We start from the raw sequence: 18,047 nt of genomic DNA, 5'->3' as shown, positions 1-18,047 counted from the left end.
GCTTCCTTCTTTTATGGCACTATACTATACAAACTGAGAGTTCACCTGGCAGGACAAAGTTCCAAACAACACAGTTCTGGAATGTACTGGAACCCTAGCATGTATGCACTGCTGAAACAGAGACGCCTGCATTGGCTTGGTCATGTTGTGAGAATGGATGATGGCCAGATCCCAAAGGATCTCCTCTATGAAGAGCTCATGCAAGGAAAGCGCCCTACAGGTAGACCACAGCTGCGATACAAGGACATCTGCAAGAGGGATCTGAAGGCCTTAGGAGTGGACATCAACAAGTGGGAAACCCTGGCCTCTGAGTGGCCCGCTTGGAGGCAGGCTGTGCAGCATGGCCTCTCCCAGTTTGAAGAGACACTTGGCCAACAGACTGAGGCAAAGAGGCAAAGAAGGAAGGCCCATAGCCAGGGAGACAGACCAGGGACAGACTGCACTTGCTCCCAGTGTGGAAAGGATTGTCACTCCTGAATTGGCCTTTTCAGCCACACTAGACGCTGTTCCAGAGCCACCATTCAGAGCGCGATACCAGAGTCTTTCGAGACTGAAGGTTGCCAACTATACAAACATATATTGGAAGTTACTTTGCACGCTGCTGGGATTTACTTTCCCCAGACTTTATTTAGTTCCTGCATGGGAGGAAGAAATAAAACTTTACCCCTGCTAATTGGGTAAGAGGCACTTTTTCAAGTGGGTGCTCCTTTTTTTTAGCAGGGGGAGAGTAACTGGCCCACCTCACCCCAGCACTGTCTGTTCTAGTGGCTGTCTGCTGGTATTCATTTGCATCTTTTTAGATTGTGAGCCCTTTTGGGACAGGGAGCCATTTAGTTATTTGATTTTTCTCTGTAAACCGCTTTGTGAACTTTTAGTTGAAAAGCGGTATATAAATACTGTTAATAATTAATAATAATAACATGCACAGCTTTGTGGTGGAGGAGACAGCTGCACCTGCTGAATTTCTGCCTGTCACTATTGAAAGTGCTGAGAATAAAGGCACCCTCTACTATAAGACAGCTCTTCAAGTATTCAAAGTGTGCTATCATGTTCTTCTCCAGGCAAAGCACACCCAGCTGCTTCAATCTCTCTTCCCAGGGCTGCTTGGATATGTCAGGGAGCTGGGAGTGGCTGCCGCTCCCTTTTGCATGTGCCCTCATTTTTTTGCTGTGACATGTGTGAAAAGGCATGTGTGGAACTCCTTGCCACAGGAAGTGGTGATGGCATCTGGCCTAGATGCCTTTCAAATGGGAATTGGACAGACTTCTGAAAGAAAAGTCTATCACAGGTTAGAAGCCTGTGCTTCATATGTGCAACCTCTGGGTTTTAGAAGTAGGCTACCTGAAAATACCAGGTGCAAGGGAACGGCATCAAGATGCAGGTCTCTTGTTATCTGATGTGCTCCCTGAGGTATCTGGTGGGCCGCTGTGAGATCCAGGAAGCTGGACTAGATGGACCTTGGGCCTGATCCAGTGGGGCTCTTCTGATGCTCTTAGCCCCCAGCCACAACTACACTTTCCTAAATTGTACCCCAAATTAAAACAAAACAATACCTTTTGCAAGAAAAGATAAGTTTTTCTTCTGACTCATCTTCCTGCAGGCTCTAGCAGTAACAGCTGTGAATATTCAGTAAAAAATATTTACATGGAGAAAATGGTTATTTCCTTCTACATGGAATGGGGAGGGAGTCTGAAAACTAATCAGCTAGCAACATTCTAGAGTCAAGAGTGAAAATTTATGCTAACGGAAGTCTGATCTGGCCCTTTTCCCAAATCAGCTAACATTCAGCTACAGCAGCATCAGGAGGCCTGAAGGAATTGTTTAAGCTGGTTAAAGGTACAATATATGTTTAATATTTCCTTCTTTTTCTCTTTCCCTTTTTCTAATGTAAAAACAAGGAAGTGTTAAGACCGGAAAAGTCTTTATGTTTTAAAAAGTCCACAAGAGCCAGGAAGTTCATTGTCAGGACTGAAGAAAAGTAATTCAGCACATAAATACTGGACTATGACTCCTCTGAGTCTTGTATCAGTTTTCTGAAGGTGGCCAATACTGGATGCCTTGGGGGAGGGCGAAGTGCTTTGCTAAAGACATGTTCAGTTGATCATTTGGTGCTTGTTCAGGATTCTGGGCCTTTGCCTTTAACCTCAGACAAGTTGCACCTTCTCAGTCTCAACTTTCCCAGCTGAAAAATGGGTATGGTGGGGGGGGGAGGAGGTTGTAAACAGCACCCCTGGGATGACACCCCTGGGATGTGTGTGATAACACTAGTGACCAAAGTTGTGAAGATCTTGGTATTTTTGAGCCATTCCATATATTATATATCATTTGAAGGGTAATTTATTGCAGAATGCAGTGAGGCAATCCACATTGAAATATCTGTATTCTATCAAGTATTATGGCCAAATAACCGGAAGAGGAAAACACAACTGCCTTGTGTAACAAAAAGTGGAGTTGCTTAGCTCAAAACGGACCAATGGGACAATTGTTCTGAGAGCCAATGTGTTATTATGACCCAGCAGGGAACCAGTAAGGTATCCATATGAGTCAGCTCTCATTTCCACGTATCTGAGCTAATACTAGAACTCAATTTGGTCAAATTGTTGGTTACTGATTGATGGGTAACCTGAATTGTTACACATTAAAATAAATAAATAAAGCTAATGGGAGTGACTCCAACTCTAGTGATTCCACTGCATTTAGACTCTGTGTATGATATTGTAATTTATTCTGTATGGTCTGGTACAGGAGGAGGTCCGTCATGGGAGCAAAGAGTGCCGGTACCGGGTGACACAAACCTTAGTCATGCTTCTGAATATGGAGGTACATACTGACTTACCATACAGGGTTTGTTGTAAGGTTGCCATCAAGGCAGCACATGTGAAACACACTCAAAAAGCATGATACAAATGCTTAGTAATAAATAGTGAATGGCAAAGAAACACCAGTATATAATATCCTTAAACAAGGAAAGAATCATTTATTTGGTCACTTTCTAACATCGCAAGACATTATCATACAACAATCTTCAGCTTAACACTTCTTCTTCTTTTTTTTTTTCCTTCCAAAGAAAGCCCCCAAAAGATTACTTGCAAATACATATATATCCAAAAATACATTGTATATATAAACTAGCAATTACCTCTATAGGGAACTTTTGGTGTAATGCTTTTATAAAGTGTTCTGCAGGCATTGCAGTAACATAGTCTATGAACTTCCAAAAGTTCTTTAGACAGTTGGAGATTAGCTTGAATTCTTAACCAGCCCTTGATAAATTAAGGGGAAAATAAAATCAGTGCTTTAAAACAGAAATAAAAACTTCTGAGCAGATTCCAATGTTCTGTTTTTGTTGTTGTTGTTGTTTTTAAAGGTCAGTCTCTTGCAGGCTGATACAGATGAATGGTTGGCAACCTTCAGTCTCAAAAGACTATGGTATCAGCCTACAACACCCGGTATTCCCAGGCAGTCTCCCATCCAAGTACTAACCAGGCCTGACCCTGCTTAGCTTCTGAGATCAGACAAGATCCAGCATGTGCAGGGTAACATGCTACACTAGGATCATGCCTGAGGTGCTCTGAGGAGACTGGAATTGCAACCATGGTTGATGTTGAAGTCAACCAGTCAAGGATCATGATAGCCTCTTTCAGGCTTTTCCTCTGGTGTTTTAGATCTTCAGGGACCCATTTCCCTATTGACTTTTCTGCTGAGGAATGCCTGCGTGTTTGCCATGGGAGGTTCTGCGTGTGTTGAAGAGGATTCTGGGAAATGTTATACGGAAGAACGCTCAGTTCACACAGGGCATCGATCAGGCCCTAACATGGCTCTGCAGAAATTAAGAGCATACCCTAGAGCAGGGGTTCACAATCAGTGGTATGCGTACCACCAGTGATACATGAGGTGGTATCTGGTGGTACACACAGCACCCTTGGAACCCACTACCTGGCATCTAGACTGCAACATGACATGACAAACAGCAGTAGGAGTCTCGGCTTGGCTGTAGATCTCCAGTGAATGATTTTCACGTGCTTGGAAAAGCCCTCCTGCCTGCCCTGAGCCTCTTACTGGTGTTTTTCATGTTGTGCCTGGACTCCCAACGCAAAAGTAACTGATGATGACATCAGCGCCAGTTATTCCTGCTGGTACTTCTGATAGGTGAACCACTTGAAGTGGTACATAAGGGGACAACGGTTGAGAAATGCTGCCCTAGAGCACAGTCCAACCTCCTCCTACAGCTGATGATGGTGGATAATCTGTCTTCCAGGGAAAAGACTGCACCATGTGTGAGGGTGACTGAAGTGGGGGTGTGGGTGCCTACCTTTGTTTACTGATCCTCTTCCTCACCCTGGACTGGAAAAAGAAGAGGGGAACGAAGCAGAAATGTAGGGGAGAGCAGAGTAGTGGGCCAGAATGTCAGAGGCTGTTTAGCCCATCACTCTCTTCTCCTCCACATTTCGTCTTCTGTTCCATTCTCCTTTCCCTTTAAAGGAGTGGTTCCCAAACGTACTTGGGTTGTGATGCCCCCACAGCCTCTTCTTCATGGCTCAGCTGAGCACTGCCAGCTTAGATTTCATGAAATCTCGTGAAATCAAAGATGCCTGGGGGGGAACGGGTAGGCCACCAGGAACATTCCTCATCCTCCCAGTGAGAGTGCAGCAATGCACACTTTGAGAACCCCTGCTTTAAAGAATTGGTTGGTTGGCAACCTTCAGTCTTGAGTCAGTCCCACAGCAACTGTTACCCTGCACATGCCTGGTCTTGGAAGCTAAGCAGGGTCAGGCCTGGTTAGTAGTTGGATGGGAGACCACCTTGAAATACCGGGTGCTGTAGGCTTATACCATAGTCTTTCAAGACTGAAGGTTGCCAACCAGTCTCGAAAGACTATGGTATAAGCCTACAGCACTCGGTATTCCCAGGCGGTCTCCCATCCTAGTACTAACCAGGACTGACCCTGCTTAGCTGATGAGATCAGACACGTGCAGGGTAACAGTTGCTGTTTTAAAGAATTAAGAGAATGGAAAGATGGTATGGGTGATGGGTATGCAGAGTAAGAGGGACAATGTTTGGCACACCACCTCAGGGGCTTGGAGGTCTCAGTCCAACCTCATCCAGAGAAGCTTACCCATTATTACCAAGTTCCCTTTTGAAAACTTGCAGCCCAACCCTATCCACACTTTCCTGGGAGTAAGCCCCATTGAATCAAATGAGACTGACTTCTGAGTAGACATGCATAGGAGTGGGCTGTAAAAACATGTGTTTGTGGACTACACCCAGAACTGAAGGATGAGGTCTCCGTTTTAAGGAACTCATGGTTTGGAAATTGCTCACAAATATCAAATTTGTAGTGTGATTCTAAGAGTTGTGTAAATTTGAGAATATCGACCATTGGATTCTGTGGCCCCAAAGAAAGAGAGTAGTGATCCCCTTGCACTGAGATCCAGATAATCTTTTTTTTTTTCTTTTCAACCCATTTTGAACTTGTCACAAATGTTAGGTAACACATATTAATTAGATGTCAACTGAGGGCCCCATCCTATCCAATTTTCCAGTACTGGTACTGCTGTTCCTATATGGTATGCACTGCTTCCTATGTTGGGGATGCAGTCACAGAGGCCTCCTTAAGATATGGGAACACTGATTCCCTTACTCCAGGGCTGCATTGCGGTTACACCGGTGCTGGGAAGTTGCATAGGACTGGTCTGTGAGACAGAACCAGAAATTGTGTTTTAGTTACCCAGAGTGTCTTAGGGCATATCACTTCTATAATACTGGTTTAATAATCCAGTCTCCTTAGGAAATCCTTGGAAATATAGCGACACTGGGGCTAGGAACACTGCCAATTTGGTGACCTCTCAGAACCTTCACTGAACTACAATTCCTAGAATTCATTAGGGGGCAGCCATGACAGTAAAACCGCTGTAAAACTGGTTTAAGACTGTAGTATAGAAGCACCTTTGGTTTCTGGATAGAAATTGCGTTCTCAAAAAACAGGGGTTGTATTTTTTCCAAAAGACACATTACTTTTTTTTTTTAAAGTTTATTTTTTTAGCAAAAAAATACAAAGCTGCAACCCAAATGTACAAATTGAAAAAAGATGTACAAATTACATTTCAAAACAAAACAACAGATCTGCTACTAAAAAAAAATACTGTATTTGTGACCGAGGTCAACTCGTTTTATTTGTCATCTTTTTTAAAAAAACAAAACACTGTGAGATATAGGTAAAAACATTGCTCTGCATAATTTATACAGTAAGTTGCCTCCTGACTTGGTTGTTTCTTTGAATAGCGGTCTGACGAACGCACAGCGTTCGTGAATCGGTTGTGGGTTTTTTTGCGACCCCCCCTGAAATTCTGGCAAAGTTTGGGGGGGCTGCTGTCATTTATATTAGTTCCATTTTGCATTCATAAGAATATTTTGTTCTTGATGCACTGGGGATTTTTCATTTCTATTTCCTGGTTTTCAGATGCTTCCGGAGACATTAACAAAACCGTATAACACAATTTGACTCTCGGAAAAGGTCCTTTCAATGCCCTTAAATTGTCCTAAAATATACATATTTATTTATATGAATATATATATTTATTTTCTTTTTGCTTTTTCCAGTTGGGTGAAAAGACAAGCAGTCATCAGTTTTAAAGCTCAGATTCCAGTTGGTGTCTCCAGACCAAGTCCTTGCAAGTCCATATTTTGAACCTTCAGTCTACTACCCACAAAGGCAGGACACACCCTTATTGCTGCCATTCGTCCAGAACAAAAACAAACATAAATCTTCTAAGACCCACTGGTCTTGGTCTTCATTAAAAAAAAAAAAAAAAAAGACACCTTCAGATTTGAAAATGCTTTCATTATTTTTTAAGAGCTGGAATGATAACTGTGGTAAATTCTGCAAAAACATTCAACCAGCCCTCCAGTAGAGGCTATAAGGCTTAAAACTCAAATAAAGACATATAATACTGGCCCATTGGGAAATCCACCTGCCCGCTCAAGACAGAAGTAGCAGAGTTACAAAAAATTAAAAAAAAAGGTTTATTCCAATAATAATAATTAATAATAATTATTATAATAATATCCAGTTTTCTTCAGCTTTCTCCATGACCAAAAGATGAACATCCATTTTAAAAGTCCAAAGATATCCCAGAAAGGAAGGGAATGAGTAAGGCCACCGAAGGTGAAGAGCACTTAGTAGTAGCTTCCTAGGTGTGAAGGCATATGAGAATTGGCGTGCCGTGGGACGTTGGGGTTTGGGTAAATACTCCCAGTAGGGGAAGTCCAATAGGGCGACGCTGCTCCGAAGAAACTGGAGGAAGTGACTGGCATGGAAGAAGGGTGCGGAGGGACAAAGTTTACTTTCTGCTGGTGTGCGTGATAGGAAGGCATGTAGGAAAGATCCGAAGGGTATTTGTACATGGACGACTCGGTTGGGTGAGGCTGAAGGGCCTGGGCGATGCCGTGAAAGTCAAACTTGTAGGCATATCTCTTGCCATGCACTTTGGTCATGATGTTCTTGTCGTAGTAATACCGGAGGGCTCGGCTCAGCTTGTCGTAATTCATGTTGGGTTTGCTCTTGCGCTCCCCCCAGCGCCTGGCCACCTCATCAGGGTCAGTCATCTTGAACTCTCCGTTGGTCCCTTCCCAGGTGATGCAGCTAGCATTGGAACTGTCAGACAGCAACTCCAGGAGAAACTGCCATAGCTGGATTTGCCCGCTTCCTGCAACAAGAGGGCAGGCAGAAAAGACTGCGATGTTTATTTATATTCCACTTAAAAAACAAAACCAAAAAGTCTCTTAAGCATATTTTCCACAATGTGGTTCTACAGATGAAAAACCTGAACCAAAGACTCCAATTTTGTTTTTTTTTAAAAAAGGAAACAAGGCAAGAAGCAACACCAGCATAAAATCATGTGCTACCTCTAGGTTTTTATGTGCTGCCTCCAGGTAATTAATCTGTGGGATTCCTTGCCACAAGATGTAGTGATGGCACCTGGCCTTAAGAACATAAGAACAGCCCCACTGGATCAGGACATAGGCCCATCTAGTCCAGCTTCCTGTATCACAGCGGCCCACCAAATGCCCCAGGGAACACACCAGATAACAAGAGACCTGCATCCTGGTGCCCTCCCCTGCATCTGACATAGCCCATTTCTAAAATCAGGAGGTTGCACATACACATCATGGCTTGTAACCCGTAATGGATTTTTCCTCCAGAAACTTGTCCAATCCCCTTTTAAAGGCGTCCAGGCCAGTTGCCATCACCACATCCTGTGGCAAGGAGTTCCACAGACCAACCACACGCTGAGTAAAGAAATATTTTCTTTTGTCTGTTCTAACTCTCCCAACACTCAATTTTAGTGGATGTCCCCTGGTTCTGGCCTTGATACCTGAAAAGGGCATTGGACAGATTTATGGAGCACATTACAAGGTTACAAACTAATGATGACTATATGCAACCTTCTGGTTTCAGAAGTAGGCTACATCAGAATGCCAGGTGCAAGGGAGTGGCAATAGGATGCAGGTCTCTTGTTGCCTTGTGTGCTCCCTGAGGCGTCTGGTGGGCCACTGTGAGATACAGGAAGCTGGACTAGGTGGGCCTTTGGCTTGATTCAGCTGGGCTCTTCTTATGTTCAGGTTCAGACTAGGCAGTTTGATCCTGAGAACACCAGCAGCGGAGAAGCAACAGAAGGATAAAGGTACACTTGTGTGCACAGTTCTGCTCTCTAAATGCCAAGGATCAAAGTACCAGTTTGAGCAAACTGAATGAGGTGGGATATAAATTTATAACTAGATCACAGGCTGATTCATCAAGTCAGGGCAGCAAATAAGAGGAGATTTTTTGTTTTGTTTCTTTGCCTTGTGGTCAGTTTCAAAGTCTATGGAAAACTAATCAGGGTCATCTGTGTGACTTTACTGGCACACTCTGATCCTAGTCATGCCCACCATTGAAATTAAAATCCACCAACATTCCATTGACATCAGTATGTTTAGGGTTGGAACGTTGTCTCCAGGGATATATGCATGTGGGCACAATCCTAACCCACTTTCCAGCACTGACTTAAGGGTAATGCCATGCCAGTGCTGGAAAGTTGGTTACGATTTGGGCCTTTATGTCTTATAAAGCATGCCATGTCATTTGGAAAACTCTAGCTAGCCTATGCACCCAACAAACCTTTTCTTCCTTTCCCAACTTAAGTCTACATGAATAGGTTTTACTCAACAGGTGTTCCCAGTGCTTTTAGTACGTGATCACTGGAAGGAAAGCACACTGTGGATTCCAGTCAGTACCCAAGAATCCTGATCTGAGAACTGGGAAGACGGGAGTTAGCCCCTGAGTTGGTCATCTGTTGTTCCAGGTCAACTCACCTGGGTTGGCTAAACGACTGCTGGTGGGTCCTAAGATCTGGTAAGGATCTAAGTAAAAGGACCAAAAAGAAGGAAATTATACCAATCAAAAGCACAGAGATATATAGGTCTTTAGAACAGGTCTCCCATCAGCTAATTTGTATGTAGAACCATTGTTCATAAAAACATTATCCTATACGGGGGTGAGGGCTACTGGGCATATGTAGTCACCCAAGGCTGCACCAGGGTTTTGGGTCCATCTCACCCAGTGTTGACTGCTGACCCTCCAAGGCTCCAGAGAAGGGGCTTTTTTCCCAAAGAAAGCTGCCTTCAACGGAGTCAGAACATTGACGAATGTCCCTCAATATCATCTATACAGACTGGCAGTTTTTCAGTGCTCCTAAAGGATCTTTTTCCATCCCTGCCTGGAGATGACAGGGATTGAAAGTGGGATCTTATTTTCCATGCAAAGTGAGTGCTCTACCGCTGTGTTCCAGCACCTTTCATTGAGACCTCCTTGCATCAAACAAGAGGCAGCCGAGATTGCTCACCCTACCACTTCAGCACCCACAGCCTTGATGGCCTTATCCTCTCTGTCTTGGCCAGCTCAGCTCAACAGACAGCATTTATCTATAACACCCTCAAGAACTCAGGGTATGTGCATAAGCTCCCCAAGGTCCCAGAATTCTCCATCTCTGCCAGTGGCTTAGCTAAGGCACTGGTAGCTGGGGCAAAACAATTTTTAACACCTACCATACCCCATAACACCTCCTCAATTTTTAACACCTCCATACAACAACTTAGAGGGTGCCTTTTGAAGGCCTCTAAGACACCCTCTCAAGGCATGGTACCTGTGACCCCCCCTATTAGGTATGCCACTGTTCTCTGCCAGACCCAGAGGAGTTGAATCTGGCTGCAACCACGGAACCACTTACAGCGACCCTACACAGTGATATAAAAGTGCACACTCATTCACTTCCTTCTGTCTCCACTTTTGCTAAATGACCAACAGCTTTCAGGGCTGCTGAGAGCTGGCATTGGGCCCAGGGCAAGATGCCAGATTGACCCCGCCTTCCTAATAATAAATTTGTTTTGTACTGTATAGTTCAGGGGTGTCCACCATAAGGCTCACAGGCCGAATGCAGCACTCAGAAGCAATTTATCCAGCCCCCATTAGAATTGGGCTTTCCCGGCTTGATCATTGGACTATCTCAGATCTTGAAAACATGAACAGGATTTCTCTTCTGCCATTTGCAGCTATTGAGTTTCGAGGTGAGAACAAACTGCTTAATTCTGGTCATCCTTTGCTTAATGACGTAACTTCCAGTCCTCAGCAGGCACCATGAATGCTAACTTTGGCCCTCTGTACGAAACAAGTTTGACATCTCTGGTATAGTTTGTTCTGCCATGGCGGGGGACCCCTGAAGAATGGGCACCGGGAATTTTGCAACCTCTGCCCCCCTCTCCTCAGGTCTGGCAACATTACCTGGTTGAGGTCGCTGCTGTTCGGTGTTTTTGCTCACATTTTGCGTCCCTCCTAGAGGAGGACCTAATGATAACAGAGAAAGGGAGACAGGTCAGGTCCCAGGAAAAGAGATCAGGAGACAATGAAATGTCAATGGGATCCCAACTACCTAGTTAGTTGGCAACCTTCAGTCTCGAAAGACTCTGCTATCGCCAGAATGGTGGTTCTAGCACAGCGTCTAGTGTGGCTGAAAAGGCCGATTCGGGAGTGACAATCCTTTCCACATTGGGAGCAAGTGCTGTCTGTCCCTGGTCTGTCTCCCTGGCTATGGGCCTTCCTTCTTAGCCTCTTTGCCTCAGTCTGTTGGCCAAGTGTCGCTTCAAACCGGAAGAGGCCATGCTGCATAGCCTGCCTCCAAGTGGGCCACTCAGAGGCCAGGGTTTCCCACCTGTTGAGGTCCACTCCTAAGGCCTTCAGATCCTGCTTGCAGATGTCCTAGTATCGTAGCTGTGGTCTACCTGTTGGGCGCTATCCCTGCACGAGTTCTCCATAGAGGAGATCCTTTGGGATCCAGCCATCATCCATTCTCATGACATGACCGAGCCAAGAGCCATGGGCTTTGCAACACCAGTTTTTGTTCTCAAACACCACTGCATGTGTTTTCGAGGCTAGGGGCAGGCTTCATACCCCTACTCAATTGCATGTCTTTGCCACTTTCTCCCAAGCTGAGATGCTGCCAAAAGGGATCTTTCACTGCTTCCTCCCAATGGGAACAGACACCAAGGCCCTGTCAGAATTCCTCTCTGAACTCAACCTCAGCTGATCACTTCTGCATGTAAGGGAAGTGGCCAATGCTAGCGAGGAGCTGATGTGCTAGCTTTCCCAGGGCCTTGGTTTCTATGCACACTGGGAAGATGCAGTAAAGTGCGCTTTGCTTGCATGCCCTTTGCACCTTTGAGTGACTCGTTGGGCAGAGCCCTTGAAATTCAGAGCCCAATCCTCGCCACACTTACCTGGGAGTAAGTCCCATTGACTATAATTGGACTTACTTCTGAGTAGTCACACATAGGATTGGGCTGTCAGACTACAGGGTGGTGTAGTGGTTTGGGAGGTGGACTTAGACCTGTAAGATCCAGGTTCAAATCCCCCCTCAGCCATGAAGCCCCCTAGGTGACCTTGGGCCAGTCATTTCTCTCAGCCTCACCTACCTTACAGGGTTGTTGTGAGGAAAAAAAAAGGAGGGGAGCAGCTGAGTACATCACCCTGAGCTCTTTGGAAGAAGGGCGGTATAAAAATGTGAATAAATAAATACAGTTCCCATTAAAGATTAGGGGTCAACTAGACTAGACAAAGGGCTTATCACATTGACTCACTTTTGTTGTGGCCGGAATTCATGTTATTGCCCCATCCTGATCTCCTGACCGCATCGTAAGAGGCATCTAGGAAAGCAAAGAATCAAGAAGGTATATTCAGACCTGGACACTGAGGTCAGAAAACATGAAACTAACAATTGATGCTTGACCCTAACAAAGAATGGCCTGTATGCCATGCAGTGGCGTAGCTAATGATCGTGTAGCCCGGTGCCAAATGTTGCCCCGGAAGTGATGTCATAACTGGAAGTGACATCATGCCCAGGCTTTTTAAAAAGTGAAAATTGGGAGGAACCCACCTCCACCTCCCAGTAGTTCACCACCCACTTGCTCTGCTGCCTCCCCCAGTCGATGTCATAGCTAAGGCATCTATCTGCTACCCACAGTCAAAGAAGATTTTGTAGCCCCCCCCCCCAATGATAAAATCAAATTTAATAAGGAAATAAATAAAAAGTTATTGGTTCCATAGTATCCAGAATTCTGGATAAGGGGTGATCAACCTGTATCTGAAAAAACAGTATGTGGCTCTGATGACTTTTGATCCCTTCCAGCCCAATAATTTTATTTAAAAGGGCCAGGATTCCTTGCCCACACAAACTAGAATGGCTACTTCAGGATAACAGCCATGAATCAACAGCATTTGAAACCAATAATCTTGGATATTCTTGACTTATTCAGGCCTACTCACCAGAAGGGCTGAGAGGATAAGCCATTGTCTTATGCAACAAGGAACAAACCAGCATTTGGAAAACAAAAAGATTTTCCCAATGACCAAAGGAGATACCCTTAAAGGCAGCATTGAACGTCCACTTAAAAATGAATCTTTCTCAGAAACTGTCTTCGGAGAGGAAGGTGGCTCTAATCCATCAAATGAATTAAAGCCAGAAGTTTCTATTGTGTGTTCTTGTGTGGAATGACAAAGAATACATAATTGTCTGATGGAAAACCCTGTGCGTATTTGTATGTTCCAACTGGTGTTGGCACAATTAAACATAAATCTAAAAAAGAGAAACAGAAAAGGTTGAGGGGAGAGAGAGAGAGAAAAAAAACTGAACTAAGGAGTTCACTTCCTCTGAGCATCTTCTTACTTCTCTATTATTATGCCCAGTGTGCTCCCTGGGGCATTTGGTGGGCTGCTGTGAGATACAGGAAGCTGGACTAGATGGGCCTGTGGCCTGATCCAGCAGGGCTGTTCTTATGTTCTTATCACCATTTAGGAATCCTAAACATCAAAGGGCTGTTGGGGTGAGAGTTAGCTTTTTCTTGACATCAGCGATATGCTTGTGGGCTCTGCAAAGATGGTGGAATCTCTCAAGGATAAAAGTGTAGAAATGCAGCAAGATCAGTAGCTCTTAGATATAACCTCTGAAGTCAAGATTCATGAACCACGTTTTTGCAAAAGAAATCTTAAATTGTTTGACTAAAAAGTGGGAAAGCAGGGGGCAGTTGAGCATTTGGTTTGCATGCACAATGTCCAGGTTCAATCCTTGTGCCTCCAACTAGGGTGAGGAAAGATAATGTCTAAAACCTTGGAGAACCAAGTCTATGTCGACACTGCTGAGCTAGATGGACCACTGATAGGAATCAGATTGTGTTTCCAGCACAGAGGACCAACACATGAATGAATTCCCTTGAGGACTACCCTCCCCCTTCAGTGGCCACCTGCAAAGACAAGTTTCTTATAAGGCAGCGGTTCTCACACATTTAGCACTGGGACCCACTTTTCAGAATGAGAATCTGTCAGGACCATTTGAATGCATCCCAGAAACATGGTCTGTAAACTGCAGTCTGGAAGGGCTTTTGCAATTCCACCAGCAGAAATGCAGTCACTGGCTGGTGCTATTGGGATCCCATCTGTAAGTGCTCATTGTCTACTCTGGTTGCCAGATCTCAGGCAGAGGTCTCTGGGCTCTGCAACCCTTGGTTTTTTTTTAATGGGTAATGCTGGGGAAGGCCCCCTGTGCAGAAAGCATGTGTTCCACCACAGATTTGCAGCTCCTCCTATTCACAGGTAGAGTTCTGCCCTCCACCTTCTCTTTAGATCAGAGGTGCCCAAACCCCAGCCCTGGGGCCACTTGTAGTCCTTGAGGCTTCTCAATGCTGCCCTCAGGGAGTCCCCAGTCTCCAATGAGCCTCTGGACCTCTGGAGATTTGCTGAAGCCTGCACTGGCCCGATGCAACTGCTGTCAGCGTGAGGGCGAGTGTTTGATCTCTCGCATGAGCTATGGGATGAGGGCGTCCTCCACTGCTTGCTGTTTCATGTCTGTGATGCAGTAGTGACAGCAAAGAAAAGGCCAACCTTGCTTTGTGCAAGGCCTTTTATAGGCCTTGAGCTATTGCAAGACCTTCTTTCATTCATATAAGTTCATCTTTAATATATTCATTTATGTAAACTTATGTAAATTTATTCAAATTTTAAATGTAAATTAATTCTTTTTTTTCCCCAGCCCCAAACACGTCAGAGAGATGATGTGACCCTCCTGCCAAAAACTTTGGACACCTTTAGATAGAGGAGGCATGGCAATTTAGCCAATTAAAATATTACTGCTGCTAATATGACAGTGACATGCCTTCGGGGGATGTGTTTTGGATTAAGCATTTGGAATAAGGGACATCTGGAGAACGTGCTTCACTGGTGCACATTTCCACAACTTTCCAAAACGCCAACAACAATAGCTGGTCAGATGGGCCAAGATCTGGGCTGTCTTTCGCCCTCCCCCCATCTCACCCTGCCCTGCCCCACCTCCACAAGCGAGTCCCATGTGCATTTAAGCAGCACCGATAGTAATCCATCCAAGAAAGTGTTGCAAAATGTGTTTGAAACACAATGAGAACTTCTGAGCCAGGGAATCCATCCAGAGACATGATTTTTGCAAAAACAATTCCACTCTTATAACGTGACACTTATTTCCTCAAATGGATCCCACAATGCCCTTGCCAACCCATTCAGCTGGACAATGTCATTAGAAGATGCCTGCAGTTTTTTTGTTAACACTAAAAATGCTTTTCTTATTTTTTTTAATGTTTTCATTAAAGATTTCAAATGCAAAAATGGTATACTATAAACCACAAAATTATAAAGTCTTTTGCATATTTTTATAACCCACTCCCTTCCTCCAGTGAGCTCGGGATGGTGTACATTGTTTCCCCCCCCTTTTTTTGTTCTTTCAACAACCCTGTGAGGTAGGTGAGACTGAAAGATAGTCACCCAGCCCAAGGTCAGCCAGCAAGTTTCATGGCTGATCAGGGAATTGAACCTGGATCTTCCAGGTTCTGAAGTCCAACTCCCAAACCGCTAAACATCCTGGCTCTTGAAAGTACAGAAAGTTATTAAGGTATATTGACATGTTTTACATGGCACAGCAACTTAATACCCAGACATCATGGAAGCTTAAAATGAGATCTAATCACAATATGGTTAGAGATGCATACACAAAAATAGTGTAGAGAGAAAAGACATAAAAGGAGGCGGTTTTCCGATTACAGGTGGAGCCTATTTATCTGCGTTAGTTCCTTTCCATGACTCAGTGCAATTAACACAAAAAGTGTTGTGCTAAATTCCATAGAGTTATGCAAATACACTGCAGCCTGACACTTCTGGATGGAAAGAAACTAAGGCAGCTGTTATCAATCCCCTCCCTCTGCTCCATACTCAGCCCTTCCCATTGCCAGCTGCCCAGCTTCTTTCACATGGGATGCTGATCTTTTAAGAGTCCAGCCCTATGCATTTCTACTCAGAAGTAAGCCCCATTGTAGTCAATGGGGCTTACTCCCAGGAAAGTGTGGAGAGAATTGTAGACTAAATCTCATGCTTTGCTTGGTGAGAAGGCTTGCTTGTGTCCCTGATTGCCTGCACCATGGGGGGGGGGGTTTGCTTGTGTCAGTGATTGCCTGCACCATCTCAATGGGGGGGGGATTTGGCAAACACTCCCTGGGTTTTTTAAAGCAATCCCCTCTATTGCTACCACACCTGCCCCTGTATGAGTAAGAGTGAGTGAGTGAGAAAGAGAGAGAGCGAGAGAGAGAGAGAGCAAGCGAGCGAACGCTATCCTTGTTCTGGCTAAAGAGATTTTTGGGCCCCCCTTCCCCTCTTCAGCCTCTTTGCCGGCTCAGGGGCTCCAGGAGTGTTACTGTTCCTTTGCAAGGGGAACCTCTTTCAGGGCTCCAGGGCTATTTCCCTGCCTGGTCAAGGCAGAGCCTTTTTGCAGTGTTTTGGGCTGCCTGGAAATGGATCTGAGATGTAAAGGAGGCAAAGATGTGACTTTCGGTTCCCCTACCCCATTCGCATTGAGACAAATCCGCAGATAAAAAAATCTGTGGATGAATAGGCTGCACCTGTATATCTTTCAATCCTACATTTCTCTCCATAAGGAGAAATTCGGGGGAGTTGGAGAGAGAAGACTCTCATTCTTATTTACTCATAAAAGAAAAGGACAGGTATTGAAGAATGCTGGTTTCACTTTGTCCTGGTGTAGAGGGAGTTCGTGGGTAATTTTCTCTATCAAGAACAGACAGCAGGAATAGGGTATGCTGGTATACCAGAAGTAAACTTATAACTAACTGATCAGTGACAGGCCCATTGCATCCTGGACAACTGTGTTCTGGCCAAATGTGTTCCAATCATTGGTGTCTCTGGACATTTGCCCCCCCTCCTTTGCATCTCAGACATTTGTGTCCCAATATTTTATATTAGATTTTTTTTTAATGCAAAGGAATAGGATTGGGATAAGAGGCTTGGGATATATAACATGGGGTTTGTTGCCCAATTATAGCTTGTTTGTTGGCCAGCTATAGTGGGGCACAAATAACTGGGACACACAAAAGTGGGCAGAAATGTCCAGGGACACCAATGACCAGGACACAATCATCCAGAACGTAAATATAGAGGCTAACTGATCATCGACCTTACAGTGAAGGGTTATTTCTAGGCTGTCTGCCCATTATAAGAAGATCTTTCTCTCATACTTGACCAGGACCGATTGACTCCTTTTATGCAAGGGATACTAGCAATTTATGCAGCAATGAGGCACTTCTCTTAAATAGATGGGGTGAATCAATGCTGTTCTAAGCTATGGCACCGATATTAAAAGATATTAAGGAAAAATCCCCCTGGACTGCAGATCACTGCAGTTCCACCAACTTCGGCATAGCTGGAGATCTCATTTGGCAAAGGCGTGTTCAATTTCAAATACAATTAAAAAGCAGAATGTAAATCACGCAAGGCTTTCAAGAGCTGTCATTCCACAGCTGTCTGGTTTCCAGCTAGAAATTCCCTTGAGTGAATACAGACTTTATTATGGACCAGGTAAAAGGATTACAGCTTTATAGCCTCATGGACTCTTTCATCCTGAGATCGTTCAGGTCTGCAAACCATTTAAGAGCACATTCACACTTGGCAGGGACAGCCACAGTTGCCATGTTTATACTGGTGCTTTGGGTGAAGCCAGAATGGGCAGACTTCAGGCTGATGGAATCTGTTTTGAATTTCTGTAGAACTCAATATGGACCGACCAGACCCCACTGCAAAATAGCCACGCAGGTGGGGGGAATCAAGAATCAACTGCATTCCACAAGCCGTTGCCGTAGCCTCTGCAAAGTCTACAATTCCCAGAAAACACAATGCAACACTTCCTGACATACGGAAAACTCAGTCTACCATGTGAATCACAACAATAAAGAGGAGAGAGCAAGGACCAAAAAAATTCATGCATTATGTGGCAAGGCAAGAGGGGAAAGGAAAGAAGGACACCCCTTCCCCCAACCACACACACACCTGGTGCTTGCCACCCACGGTTGCTGCTGGAAGGAGGAGAAAAATATGCATTTGGAGATGTTTTAGAGGCTAATTGGGAAGTGGGAGAAATATTTTAAGTCTCATA

General features: G+C 44.6%; 1 protein-coding gene across 3 annotated transcripts in view; it reads right to left on the bottom strand.

Moving 5' to 3' along the window:
* Window positions 1–6,069: 6,069 nt before the first annotated feature.
* Window positions 6,070–18,047, bottom strand: part of FLI1 (Fli-1 proto-oncogene, ETS transcription factor) — a 118,431-nt gene continuing 106,453 nt past the window's right edge. For all 3 annotated transcript variants that reach the window (XM_066639293.1, XM_066639295.1, XM_066639294.1), the window contains 4 exons: window positions 12,172–12,237; window positions 10,820–10,882; window positions 9,355–9,402; window positions 6,070–7,706 (listed from right to left, as the gene is read on the bottom strand). In XM_066639293.1, the coding sequence (XP_066495390.1) occupies window positions 7,177–7,706; window positions 9,355–9,402; window positions 10,820–10,882; window positions 12,172–12,237 (707 nt within the window). In that variant the 3' untranslated portion in view covers window positions 6,070–7,176. The remainder of the gene's footprint in view (window positions 7,707–9,354; window positions 9,403–10,819; window positions 10,883–12,171; window positions 12,238–18,047) is intronic.

This window comes from Tiliqua scincoides, chromosome 11, assembly GCF_035046505.1.
Source record: "Tiliqua scincoides isolate rTilSci1 chromosome 11, rTilSci1.hap2, whole genome shotgun sequence".
NCBI classification, from domain to species: domain Eukaryota; kingdom Metazoa; phylum Chordata; class Lepidosauria; order Squamata; family Scincidae; genus Tiliqua; species Tiliqua scincoides.
Note: the sequence above shows the minus strand (reverse complement) of the source record. Positions and strands in the feature narration are given on the sequence as shown.